The sequence below is a fragment of the Neospora caninum genome, chromosome VIIb (genome assembly GCF_000208865.1).
Source record: "Neospora caninum Liverpool complete genome, chromosome VIIb".
NCBI lineage: Eukaryota > Apicomplexa > Conoidasida > Eucoccidiorida > Sarcocystidae > Neospora > Neospora caninum.
In genome coordinates, this window is record NC_018394.1 from 2,985,489 (window position 1) to 2,999,316 (window position 13,828).

The 13,828-nt window shown below is 53.2% G+C and overlaps 1 protein-coding gene across 1 annotated transcript; it reads left to right on the top strand.

Annotated features, from left to right (window-relative positions):
• Positions 1 to 4,864: 4,864 nt before the first annotated feature.
• Positions 4,865 to 13,219, top strand: NCLIV_027640 (hypothetical protein; the record flags this gene model as incomplete). The annotated part of the gene is made up of 13 exons (XM_003882958.1): positions 4,865 to 5,629; positions 6,115 to 6,519; positions 6,887 to 6,993; positions 7,290 to 7,517; positions 7,808 to 7,881; positions 8,473 to 8,617; positions 8,975 to 9,032; positions 9,436 to 9,574; positions 10,245 to 10,417; positions 10,838 to 10,953; positions 11,473 to 11,659; positions 12,282 to 12,386; positions 13,070 to 13,219. 13 exons carry the CDS (start codon positions 4,865 to 4,867, stop codon positions 13,217 to 13,219), a joined length of 2,652 nt encoding a protein of 883 aa, XP_003883007.1.
• Positions 13,220 to 13,828: the final 609 nt, after the last annotated feature.

Sequence of the window (13,828 nt, forward strand, 5' to 3'; positions counted from 1 at the left end):
CCGCGCTAGCTTGCTGGATGCTCGCGAGAGAAAAGGTAGGCGATACGAGTGACGCAGAAGTTGAGGAAGGTTTCCTAAACTTGGCGGGAAACATGTTCTTAATTCCGGACGCTCTGGCCCCGTCTCTCTGTTCTGTCCATGGAGACACTAGTAACGTCTTTTCACCTTGGTCACACGGGGCTCTTCCGCCAACCCTTGTCTGGTGAACTCGATTGTCGAGCGATTTCTGTAGCTGGTAAGCCATAATATGCAGCTGCCGCAACCAAGCGAGACCACAAGAGCCGTCCATGGCAACGATTTCTCAGAGGGCAGCTGAACCACGCGACGAACCCCGTAGCAGATGCGTGGAGCTGTGTATATGCCTTCTTTTCTAGAGGGAAAAAGGAGCGTATCTTTTTCATTTGTGGGGAACAGTCTGAGGCACGGCTTCCCACGTTTCTCTGAATGTCTGATAGACTGTAAGCACTGCGATGCAGGCGATTGTCGATTCGGCCAGCTGCTTCAGCTCCAAGGAGTCCCCTTTTTCGCCTCAAGAGAGGGGCGCTCGGCCCTCCAACCAGCGCCGCTTGACGTGAAACTCAGTTCGTTCCTTCGTCCCTGATTAGCGGGGCCCGGAACAACTGCACACGAAAAGGCAGCGCGTTGCCAACGAGCCTCTAGTAGGAGCACCTTGGAAAACTTTAGGCTTTTCTTTCGAGTCACGCTTCTGTACGTAAGTTCATCGCCGTCGCGTCGAGTCTCCTCTACCTTGTACGGCCAGAGAGTTCACCAGGGCGTTGCCCTTGGGGCGAAAACTGTTCGAAGCAGCTTTTGCGTTGTACAGGGAACTTTGCGTCTGCCGACAAACCAGCCAGCGGGTTGCGGAGCGGGAACCGTCGCCGGTGACCGAAGACTCCAAAAAGAAGAAACATTCCGGCTGCTCGTCGCTGTTGTCTGTGATGAACCTTATCCCCAGTAGTAAGTCTAAACACCCAGTGGGCGGGCTGTGGCACTTTCGGATCCTTTTCATGTCCTTGCGCATGCAGACAAGAGGAACGAAAAGTGCATCGGGAGTACTGTCCGAACTGACACGGGCAGATGTGGAGATCCGTTCGAAGCCTCTTCAGAACAGCCGCATAGCGAGAAGAAGACGCTCTACAGTTGAGGCGGGCAGCTGTCGCCGGTTGCTCTTCAGTAGAGCAGACTGTAGTCAAAGTGGCATGACTCGCGGCTCTCACACATTTTCTTGCGAGTCGGTCTCCTCTTCCCCGTGTCTGTAAGTGGGTCCGATGTACCCTGGCAATCAATCGTGGAGTAAGACCAAGGGGAACGCCAGTGATAACTCGGAGCCTGATCGGTGACCACTCGAAACTACCTCATGGGGGTCTACGGTGGGCAAGGAACGGCGTATTTTTTGCGATCGATATGCTGCACGTAGTCTGAACCAAGGATATTCATGAGCCGCCTTGCACAGCTCGGGTGCTAGCGACGTCTCAGCTACCTGACGCCCCAGTGCCAACCAGTGGTAGATATCGTGTCTGGTGCCTATGAAAGAGCGCGCATTAGACTCTTGCTCCACCAGCAGCACATGCAGAAAAGAGTTCTTTTGGGAGCCGGATCGTGCCCTACCCGTGCTGCAGGTTCAGTTCCGGGTCAGCCTCCCCCGGTGAGGATCTGAATTCCTGGGAGTAGTCTTGGCGCGCATCGAACGTAGTGCGCTGGCGACACGGAAACTCTCTCGGACTTTGGGTCACAGTGTGCACCCGCACCATACCGTGGTAGTCCAATAGAAGAAAGCGAACTGTTTTCCTCCCCCTGACGCACGAAACAGCTAAGCTCGTCACTAGTGACTCTTAGCCACGCCCGCTGAACAAAAAACATAGCCGCCCCTGATCCTCAGTACGCAGCGAGCTGGACGACTGATTTTAGATCTTGAATGTCAGTGTTTACAGGATACCTTTGGACCGTCATAATTCAGCCCCCGTTCTGTTTTTGTGACCTCAGGAAAGGACGTTCTCAATTTCAGTCACTTCTGAACGCATCTGATTCTCGAGCAGTCGCCTGGTCTCAGTTTCTCTCACGTCTCCTCTACCCTGAGGCGGCTGCGGGCTGAACAACCGGAGGTCAAGGTCCCGGCTGGGGAACCAAGTTAACTGTATCAAAGTTCTATCGCGGTGCTGCAAAAGAAGCTCCTGTTTCGACTTTCTTGAGGTAGCATCGCTAAGAACTGCCGTGAAGATGAATCTTCGCAATGGGATCGATCTGAGTCACTCCGATTTTGAGCAGCTCGCGTGTGCAAACGAGAAACACAATGTTTGGACCCGATATGAGGAAGCCTAAATAGGCTCTGGAGAACCGTCTCTGCACGACAAAGCACATCCGAGATTCTCGCTATTTTGCAGGGGGAGCGTACTCGTCCAAGGTATTTTTCTACTTTTCAAAGGTGGTGATGTTTCCGTGATTTCCACGTTCTGGAAGATGTTCCTCAAACGCTCAGGTCAGTGCTGCTTGAACAGCTGGCGAGTTGGACATAACAGCACCCGTTTCCAACTATATGCGGATCCGGAGCACGTTTCCCAGTGAGACTCTAATTGACAACTCTCAATGAGTTTGTCTATGGCGCCAAGATCCACGAACGGTTTGGTTTGTCCAGGGCAAACGCTCTTTTTTGCAAAGGTGGATCCGATGTGTAAATCGTCACCTGGTTCTGCCACTCTGCTGTACGGCTACAGGCAATTTTGCACCCAGAGAAACCCCTCGAAAAAAACCGTTCTCTCCCCGCTTCAGTTGTGACACAGGAAGCTGGCTGCATCTCAAGAAGCGCCATGATCACTGTTTCTGCAGCAGGAAAGGGTGACAACGCTCAGACCTGCGGTTCGCCAACTTCCGTGAAAGAGAAACAGAGCAAAATGTGTCTCTCAATTCCGCTGTTCCGGGTTGCCGGTACACATGCGCCTGTGCGCCATCAAGCTACATCTTAACAAATTTCGGAGAAAAGAAAGGGAAAGTATTTAATAGTATTACAGAGAGAAACGTGAAAGAAGTGTAAATGGTAGAGCTTCTTTTCATGTGAATGTGTTGATGAAGGGGCGTGGTCCCGCCTGTATATCTGTATTGGTGAAACCCGTGCGCGGCGGGGAGGCGTCTCGACTCAACGAGGAATCGGTATAGCTCACAACCCGTAACACCCCCTTTGCCGCTGGACTTGCGTGGTAGATCCTTGAGGCTCAAAAAGGTCATGACAAACATTTGAACTGGGCACGCCGGGACTGTAAGCGCAGATCTCCGATAAAGTATTGATGGGCATTGTGCAGGGCTCCGGTCATCCGAGGGACAGAACTCAAACCTTCTGCATCCCCCTAGGGAAGTCGTGGCTTTAGCTTCCAGAGTCATAGCTAATGTGAGTAGGAATAGTTTTGGAGCCACTCTACCCGAAAACCCGAACCCAGCTGAAACCGCTTTCCGTCAGAAATCTTTGCCTCAGCGCACGAGGCCGGCACCCTCGTCTGCGTGTGCCGTCAAGGCGTCCCGAAGAGAGAGCCACCAGGACGGGATCATAAGGTCGAGGAAGTCCAGAAAGGGTACGTAAAACATCAGCTGAAACACGACATGGCGAGTGTGTGGAGCTCTCTGTCGTGTTTTACCTTCCTGGCACAGCCGTGCCACTGGCGGTTCTGCGTGGCCTCTCTCGGGGGCTGGAGCGCTCCTGCCCACGGCGCCCGGTAGGAGGGTTACTGCTTTCATTCCTTTTACTGTTATTGCCAACGGGCGCAAGTTTCCGACGCAGCTGACATTTTTGTGCTCTGTTAGAAGCGAAAGCCAAGAAAAAAAGGCGCACGAATACTCTATCTGGTTGTGGAACAAAGCACACGTGAGCGTCGACTGCATGCAGCGTTGCAGTTTGTCTTGTCTTGCTGCGCTCTCTTTGCGGAAAAGCAAGAATGAAACTCATGCCAGTACTGGACTAAGCTTAGACCAAACAGCAGTTCCACAATTCACTTTCACTGGTGTGTCCCTTTCAAGGCCCCGTATCCCCGTTCCGTGCGAAACCGGGGGAGCAGGGGAACCATTCATCTCGTGAACCTGAGGAGGTTGTTGTCGCCGTGCCTTCTTTTCGTCGTTTGCTGGAGTGTACGTACATTCCAGAGCAGCCCGAAGAAGGATTGGTTTCTAGAAGCTCCTCATTCTCTCGAAGGCTTTGCATCTCCCTATGAAATATACCGTGGAAACACTCTCTGAAGTGTCGTGTCACACTTTGAATCTGATCTCATCCGTATTTCCCGTCGATCGGGCGGTCTGCGCCGCTCGATCCAGCCGGGGCTAAAACCCTGCGCTCGAGAGTCAGCAGCTCGCCATTCCGAAATCCATCGTTGTACGTGCAGGAACTTCACTTTGATAAACGGCATCCGCCGCAAGGAGGCTAAAAGCAATTTGGCATTCATGGAAAACGGTCGTCTCGTGAGACCCCGTCTTGAGCAAGAATCGTGTCGCTGGCGAACGCCCGTTATCTGTGAAGAATTGCCCTTCGTAGTGGTTTCTGTTGGCTGCCTCGCTTTTTCGCGTAGCCCGGCCCGTGTGTTCCTCTTTCCGTTCTGAATGTCGTTCGCTGTCTCCGTTGACTCAAGATATCGAGGGCCCTCTGTACAACACTAACGCCAAGAGCTCCGTTCCTCAGTCCAGCAGCCACTTCTTCGGAAGAAGCACGTTCTACTCGGAGCGCAATTATCTGGAGAAGGTTGGACAGTTGCCTCGCCTTCCGTCCCTCCGCCAATTTGTGTGCGTCGTCTCTCCACCGACCTCGCTTCCTCCTGGTGGTCTTACCGGCAGACGGTTGTGCTCTGCTTTCCTCACGCTTTCCCCCCCCCCCCCCCTCCCTACCGCCCCGATGGCCGCCTCAGCCGTCGGGAGCAGCAGCTCTCTGCCTGGCAGTGATCCGCCGTCGTGCCCGGCGCCTGAGGTGCCCGAGGAAGATGGAGGGCCTCCGGTGGCCGCCGGCTCTCCCTCTTCTTCTTTGGAGTCGATGACGGCGCGACTGCTCTCGCTAGATTTGACATCCCTTGGTGCCTTCCTCAAGCGCTTCAGCGCGGACCCGCGTCTCCTCCTCGCCTTGCGGCTCCCGCCGAACGCCCGAACGGGGACGGGCCCTGCGTCTCCCTCCAGCGCCGGAGCCTCCGGCGCGGCTGGGGACGCCTCGGCGGTTGCCTCAGTCGCGGTGATGCCTCTCGAGTTTCACCAGCTGTACTCCTCTGTTGACTGCTTGTTGATGCTCTACGAGACCCAGGCGCTTCAGCTGTACAGTCGAAGCTATCCGCAGATGGTTGAGCTTCAGGAACAGCTGCAGGAGAGCGAAGCTGCTCTGGAGGCATTGGAGGCGAAACTCACGGGCGTGCGCACCGACCTGCGCCGAACAGGCGAGAAAATCGAAGTCGTCGAAGACGAGAGCATCCGCCTCGGAACCATGATGGCGAATCGACGAGAAGCCGGCGTCGTGCTGAAAACCTTTCTGCAACAAATCACCGTCGAACGGGACCTCGTCAAGGTGATCTGCGAGGGAAGTGTGTCTGGAGGCGCCTTCGTCGCAGCCCTGAAGCAACTCACAAAGAAAATCGAACATGCGAAACAACCCGGCATGCAGGAATTAAAGAGTGCGGTACGTCGCTAGGCACAACACGAGGAGACGCCACTTCCGCCATCCTCTTTATACAGGGAACGCAAAAAAGAGAAGACTGGAAAGCTTCTTTCCTTCATACGCACATGTCTGTATACGCGTAGAGCGGCGGAAATGTTCTGTGAAGACCAGGCGAGACTCGTGTTTCGGGATCAAACCAACTTCATAGGGAACCATCTCTACCTATATATATGTATATATATGGATATGTATATATATTTATAGAGTGTGATATTTGAATGGACACCTGCCACACGAGAGTCTGGGAAGTTGTCACTTCGTGAAATCAACGGCCGTGCGAGGGAAGAGCATACTTAATGCACATGGAAAGACGTATTTGGATGAAAGGAATGAGATGTTCATGCATACGTTTTTCGTGTTGTTCTACGAAGGCTCAACGGCTGCAGTTTTCTACCGTGCTCTGTGAGTCCGCCTTCATTTGTCTCTGTGTTTTGGTTGGTGCTCAGTCGGCCAGTCTACCCGAGCTACAGAAGCTTCGCGAATGCGCTCTCTCTCGTGCGTCGTCTCATCTTTCCGCAAAGATCGCCCTTCTTCGTCAACCGCGCACTAACGTGCACATCATTCAACAAAACGACCTCTTGAAATCGTCGGATTTGTTCATCTTTCTGCTGGACCACAACCCGTCGGCGGCTCTGGCGTTCAAGGACTTGTACACACGCACCATCTCCCAGGTCTACGCTAACCTCTTTCGGGTGTATGTACAGCAGCTCCGAAGACTCCAAACACAGAGAGACGGAACCGTTTTCGGCGCGGGGGGCGTCGGGCCAGCATCGACAGGTGCCGCCGCCGCCCTCGTTGGAGCAGGAATTGGAGAAGAAGTCGAGCTGCTTGCTTCCAGAGAAAATGCCAAGGTGAAGCCAAACGGCGTGCGGTGTGATTCGCGCTAGATGTCTCTTCCATTTCCTTCTATGACGGCAGCTATCCGGCGCTCTTTTCTTCGTCGCCCCGTGCCCTTTGCAGTTCGTCACGTCTTTCTTTCGCCGTCCGTCATCTCTGTCTTTTTCTCTCCTCTTCCTCATTCATCTCTTCTTGCTCCGTCTCTCTCTCCGTTCTTCCCCTTTACTGGCGTTTGTTGTGCCCTGTGTGTTAGCCCTCTCGGTTTTGGTCAGCTCTTCCTGTGTTTGTGTCTGCGTGTTCCGCTCTCTCTCTCGCGTTTCCCTGCCTTCTCCCCGCGCCTATCCTGTGTCGGTCTGGGTCTCTTCTGCCTTCTTCGCACAGACGGCCTCGATGTTTGCATCCTCGGCCAAGCAAGTGATGGACTTCATGATGTCGAAGTTGAACACTGCAATTCCGTCTTCCTCTCTCTGCAAGGGCTCTGTTTTCTGGTAAATCCAAACGCGTTCTTTCATGCAGTCTGCGCGTTCCAGGAATTCCAAACGTACTGTCGCTCTCCTCTACGACCTCCTTGTCCTTCTCTCAGCGTCTCTCTTGCTCGTCCCCTTCCTCGTTGGCTGTGTCCGGCTTTTTTTGCGTGGAAACCCCAGTCGTCTTCTACCCTTTTTTTGTCTTCCACATTCGTTCTGTGTCCTCTCTGGTGGGTCAGTTTCTGGTCTCCCCCTGCGCGGCCTTGTTCAGCTGCCTCTCCGTCCCTGCCGTTCCTCCTGGTTTCTTCTGTTTCCAGCCTCGCGAATCGAGAGCAGATTCTGAATCGTCTCGACGAGGAACCGCTTGTGGCGTCATTGCCTCGGTCTTCTTCTGGCCCCTCGACCTCGACTTCGGGCGCGGGTGTCTCCAGTGTCTCTGGAGGTGTAAGCGGCGGACCCGGTGGAGCCCTAGGAGGCCCCGGGGGAGATGCAAGTGGAGCTGGAAGAGGGGGTCAGCCTCCGGTTTACCCCGAACAGATCTTCAGGTGTGTACCTTTTTTCCTTTTTTACGCTTCTCTCACCTCTCTTTCCTCTCTGTTGTCTCCCCTTTCCTTTGTTCTCGTTTCTTCCCCTGTCTCTTGTCTCTCCCTCTTTTTTGTCTTCTCGCTTCTCTATCGACGACAGCGACACGAAAACGATTCTCGTGAGGCGAGGAACGGCAGTCGCGTGGCTCGACATCAGTTCCGAGGGAGGAAACCAATGCGTCGCGCGTGCAGTTTCTCTGGTTTCCCTTGCAAGGCCCGAACTCTCCCACTTGTCCCCGTCTCTGCCTCAGGTCGCACCAGAAGCTTCTGATCGACACCGCGACGCGCGAGTTTCTGTTCCTCACGGGCTTCTTTTTGAATGCAGGTTAGCTCTTTGTTTCGGGAGTCGAAACGGTCAATCTGCGACTTCTCTTTCTTCCTGCCTTGTGGCCGTTGTGCCTCTTCGAAGGCGTTCGGGTAACACTTCGGTTTTCGCCAAGTTGCCCTTTGATCCTGCGAGGTGGAGCTAATAGGTGTGGTAGAGAAAACTGCTTCGACTGCTCGAGAGCACCAAAGGCCGCAGATGCTGGATAGGAGGTCTGGTGTCTCTGCAGCGGGGCGCGGCGTCCCTCGCCGCGGTGGTGTTGCTCCCCTTTCTCCCATTTTTTTGGAGCAGTCAGTAGTGTGGTGTGGCGTCTTTCCACCCTAAAAAATGGTGAAGAAGAAGAGACAAAGGCTGTCCTCCCTCCTCGCGTTTGTCGCCCCGCGTTCTTCTCTTTTTCTCTTTCTCCTTTTCCTCTGTTTCCTGCCTTCTCGTTTTTGCCTTTGTCGCGTTTGCGTCCGTCTCTGTCTTCGCTGCTTTTGCCTTCTTCCTCTTCTTTCCTCCTCTGCATGTCTCTCCCGCGTCCAAATAGAGCTGCGTTCGACAGCGGCGAATCTTTAAAAACTCTCCACTTCGCACCCTTCGTGCGTGCAGGCTTGGCGTGCCCATACGAGAAACTTTTCGCCGAGGCGGTGGGCAAGTCTCTAGCGTACTTTTTGGATTTAATGGAGATGACAGCGAACTCGACGCACGACGCGATCGGTATTCTCCTCATGCTGCGCATAACGCACTACAATACGTAAGAGTCAAACTCCAGAGCCGGGATGTACATTTTTAAGGGAATCTTCTCATTTTACCTCCCGCTTCGTTTTTGCAGTCTCCCTTCGCTCCTCTCTTCTCTTCGTGTCCAGTTAAGTCGCTTCCGGTACCGGGTACCCACTGTCTCTTGTGGAAATCTGTCGAAAGCTCGCAAGGGCCTTTCTCCTCTCTCTCTCTCCTCCGTGGTGTCTGTCCACTGCCTTTCTCCTGTCTTTCTCCTTCTGTGGCGTTCTACTCTCTCTCTCTCCTCCGTGGTGTCTGTCCACTGCCTTTCTCCTGTCTTTCTCCTTCTGTGGCGTTCTACTCTCTCTCTCTCCTCTCTCTCGTTTTACCGTAGGCAGGTGATGAAGAGACGGCGAATCCCGTGCTTGGACAACTACCTCCGGCGCATGCATGTAAGCTAGGGCTCTTCGCCGAAAGTGTTTTCGCTTCAGAAAGACGACTGGTGCCACTTGTTTCCTGTTTTGAAAGCCACGCTTTTTCGTTTGATAACAGCAGTATGGAGAGCTCCATACCTTTCCGGCTCTGGGTCAGAAAGTCGGGTCTTGTGTCTCTGTGTCCTCTTTTCTCTCGTTTTTTCCGTTTTTCGCGAAGAAGGCCTCGTGCACTAACCTGTTTGAGCGATTCGAGAGATCCGGGAAGTCGCGTCTCTCTTTGCGTGTTGGGGGATTCTGGACGAAACACTGCCTGCGTCTGTTTCTGCCTTTTCTCCTCTTTCTCTCCGGGGGCTGCGTCTTGGTCTCGGGCGTTCTTCGAGGCGCGAGGCTGTTCCGGCTGCCTTCTCGCGCGCGTGTGCAGGACATTCTCCACTCCGCACTGAAGGCGATTCTCTCGGCAAATGTTTCCTCGCTCCTCAACGCCTCTCCACACTCTCTGATGGTTCCGCGGAGCGAAGACGTCCGGCTGCATCCCCACTACGTCACTCGCCGTTTCGCAGGTATACACCTCGAGGAGCGAGAGCGGTGAGCCGGTGTCGCAGAAGAAAAGCAGTGCTAACAACAGGCTTTCCCACAGTCTCCGCACTCGAAACAAATGCCACAAAGAGGAAGGGGAAGACGAGAAAGATCCAGAGGGAGATGAAGAGGAAACGGAGAAGAGGAGAGGAGAAAGCGGGGGAGGAAGAAGAGAAAGAGGGAGGAAAAGGACAGAGGGAGAGGAGAAAGCGGGGGAGGAAGAAGAAGATGAAGAGGGAAAGAGAACAGAGAGGCGATGCTCGCTCAACAAGATAAAACGGGGCGAAAGCGAGGGGTGACGCCGGTGGTGGCGAGGCGGCGCATAACGGCACCAACGCGAGATCGGGAAGATGAGCAAGAGAACTTTTTTTGCGCTTCTCCACCCTCCTGCCTCTGTCGTTTTCCTTTCACCCCTTTCTCGGTTGGCTGATGCTTTCGTGTTCGTTTTTCCCCCTCAAAACAAGCAGCTGATGGATCGCTGCCCGTGGCGCCTGCCGCGCGTTCCCGCTGCTTTATTCGCGGTCGCCGTGGCGGTTCCCCCTCGAGTTGCTGCCTCGTCTCTCCTGTCTCTCCCCTCGGACGCGTCTCCGTCGCTTTCTCGCTCTCTCTCTCTCTCTGGTGAAGAGGTTTTCTTCTCTCGGATTTTGCGCTCAGAGCTCGCGTCCGCCCTCGAGGCGATTCGAGCGGTTCGCGTCTCCCTCCGCCCGGCGAATCCTGGCCGTCCAGGCCAGAGTGCGAAAAGCGACGAAGGCGAAACTGACGAGGAAGACTTGTACGATCTGTCGCTCTTGCAGGAGATGCTCGACACTGCCCTCGACCTGATCATCGTAGGCGAAACGACGTGGGAAAAAAACTGGGAAGAAAGGATATGGTCCATGGTTGTCTTTTTGTGTCTCTTTTGTGGCCGTTCACTTGCCTCGCCTCTGTCCTTCCTGTTTCCCTTCATCGTCTGTCACTCATCTCTGGTTCTTTCAGTCCCTCTTTCTATTCCTGTTCTTTCTTCGTGCCTCGCGGCCGAGCCACTTGCGTGTCCGTTTTTCGTTTCCCATTTCTAGCCGCCCTGTCTCTTTTTCCCTCCGCGGAGAGCATGCGTTGTCATGTGTCCTTGGGCGTGTTCGCGTCCTCGTCTCTGCCTTTCCGTCCTTTCTCCTCTCTTGCCGCTCCGCCTCTTCCTTTCCCTCGTCTTGGACGCTTCGGCATTCTCCTGCTGGTTTGCTGGGCGCGTTGCTTTGGCTGTACTTCCACAGCGGCTGTCTCAGGAAATCCCGACACGGCGCGAAAGGACCATTTTTCTCATCAACAATTACGACCTTTTGCTCAATGTCTTCCACCAACGCCAAGTTCTCTCAGATGCCTGCACTGCGTAAGGCGAAAACTTCGAGGGAATGAGATTCGTAGACGTGGCTCGGTCCTCACCCGGAACAAAATCCGTTTTCCTCGTGTTTCGTCCACTACATGCCGAGATGGAAAACTGTGCGACCGTGTTTTGAAAGAAATAAAACAACCGATCCATCGCTAGTCGCACTCGAGGCGCCTGCAGCTGCCAGCCGACTCGGTCTGGAGACAAAAAAGGGGGACACGAGGAAGGAGACGTCGGCATTTGCAGAGGGAAGAAACGCGGCTTTCTGATCTCTCTCGGTGACGGGCGTAGACACCTCAGTGGCAGAGGGAGAGAACGAGAGAAGAGAGGAAACGGAGAGAGATCACTGAAGGGGAGAGAAGTGGTGAAGAAGGAAAAAGAGAGAATGGCACCTGAAGGGGACAGAAGGGAAAACAGACTCAGGGCTGTCTGTACAGCCGGGCAAGGACGAAGGATGCGTGTTGAGTTTCAAGTTGCGTTTATGAGAGCTCGGTCTCGCCTTCTTGTTCTCTCCACTCGCAGCATCGAGAAGCAATTGTACGAGCAGATTTCCTTCTTCGCCGATGAGCAACTGCAGAGACATTTTGGAACTCTCCTCGCTGCCGTCACTCAAGCGGAAGAAGCAATGAAACCGTCCGGAGGATCAGAGGAAAAGACACTCCCAGCTAACATCAATCGCGGCGTAGATGTGCAACAGCTCGAAAACGCCGTACGTCCCATACAACACTCATAAATATATATATACATATACATATATATATATATATATATACAGGGGGAGAGACAGGTGCATTCCTATATATATATATATATATATATATTGGAGGTTTATCTTTCTCTCGATTCTCTGTTCAAGAAGACTCCTGGGAAACTGCCAAACAGGGCGATGAAGGATCAGCCGCTTGGTGTGTTGGTAAACGGGGGGTCTTTCTACCAAATATGGATTTGCCTGTAGCTCTCCACAGAACCGTCCATTCATGCCGGGCGTGTAGCTGGAGATACTACCCTTCCACGTGCATGCTTTATCCCCAAATGAATACATATAAATATGCATATATATATGTGTTTATACAATTTTATATACGAACTGGTTGGCGTGGACGTAGAGGAAGTCACATTCTTTGAGGGGCGGATGTGCCAACAAGGCCGGGTCCACGGTTTTTGTCTTCATCTGTCCTCGCCGCAACTCTACATTCTGTGTCGAAATGCATGTATATGAACATAAATAGATATACGTAGATGTGTATGTGATCGGGGGGGAGAGGGACGGTTTTGTGCGCACGCAGATGGACGCGGTTCAGGTTTTTTTTTCTTGCGTTTTCTTTTTGCAGGTGGTGCACTTTGGCGCCGATTGGAGGCAGAGACTCGGCGAAATGCATGCAGAAGCAGTGGCAGCTTTTTCAAACTTCACAAATGGAATGGAAATTCTCAAGCAGGTCAGAAGGCGCGAGTCTCACTTCCCACAAGGCACGCATGCAGGAGCATTCCCTGTCTCCCACCATCTCTTACCAGTCACATAAATTTATACATATGTATAGGTATATATATATATATGTATATTCCGTGATATGCACGTATAGATATTCGTGGATATGTGAATGTCAGACACAAGATCTTTCTATGTACAGAGGGGTGTATAGACGTGTGGATAGGTGTGTAGCTTGACAGAGAGGTGTAGTTACCTAAGGTGAAGAAATGTGCATGCGCGTATATGGATGTGACCGTACGCTGTGCGTTTCCGTAGAAAGTTGCGGATGAACCAAGTGCCGCAAACAGGCGTGTTCACGCGGGCACGAAAGTGCCGGTAATTCAAGGTTCTTACATGCACAGGACAATATAAAGATTTGTCCATACACAGATACATAGCTAGATATAGATAGGTAGGTATAGATAGGTAGATAGATTTTCAGACTTCTAGAACTGTGTTTTTTGTGGAGACGGAGCAAGAGAAGAACAGACTGGCCACGACGTCGGCAAAAACCGTGTCTCTCTGCCGGGCTGCGGATCTGTGTGTCTCTCTGGGATCCTCTCGACTTGCGTAGGTGTTTGTCTCCGCGATGCATGCGCTTCATCTGGTTCTTTTGCATGCGCTCTTTTTGTATGCACTTTATCTTGACAGACTCTGACGCAGCTGTTGCTTCTTCACACGCGCCTGCACCAAGTGGTCAGTGCCTTATATCCGAAGCCGCCGCTGCCTCCATGGGCGAAGCAGTTGCTGCCGAGTAGTGCGATTTTGTCGGAAATTCGCTCTCTTTCCCGAACTTTTTGATGAGAAGGGGCGTCCCATGAGCCTGTTTTCACTGTTTACCTTCTCTGGCATCTTTTGTCTTTCTGTTCTTTGCGCCGCTGTCCGGCGAGAAGACGGGTGAGTCGCCGCTTCTCGCTCTTCTGCATCTTCTCCTGCTTGCCTCGCGCCTCTGGACGGTTTTCCCTCGCTCCCGTCATTCTGTCTCTTCTCTCTCCCGCTGCCTCTCACTCTCAGTAAACGCGCACTCTTTCTCTTACCCCCAGGCTTTTTTGGGCTGCCGTGGCAAGCGTGGTGGGAGGGGAGCTAGAGAGAACAATCGCTTTTTTGCGGAGTTCAGTGGATGCGTCTCCTCTTTTTCTGCGTTCGGACCTGCTTTTCAAAAGCCTTTCTGCTCCGTGGCCTATGGCGTTGTGGTGCGTCTCTCTGGAGCCTTCTTAAGCCTGGTTCTTTGTCTTTTTCTCTCTCATTCGCTCTCATTTCCGTCGGTTCTTACTCTCCCCTCATGCTGCATTTCTCGGGCGCGAGCCCAGAGAGCTCCTGCCTCTGTCCACCGGTGTCTTTCGCGAGTCTTGCGGTAGAAGAACGCCTTTCTCCGAAAAAAAAATGAGCGAAAACACAACTGCCTCGGAC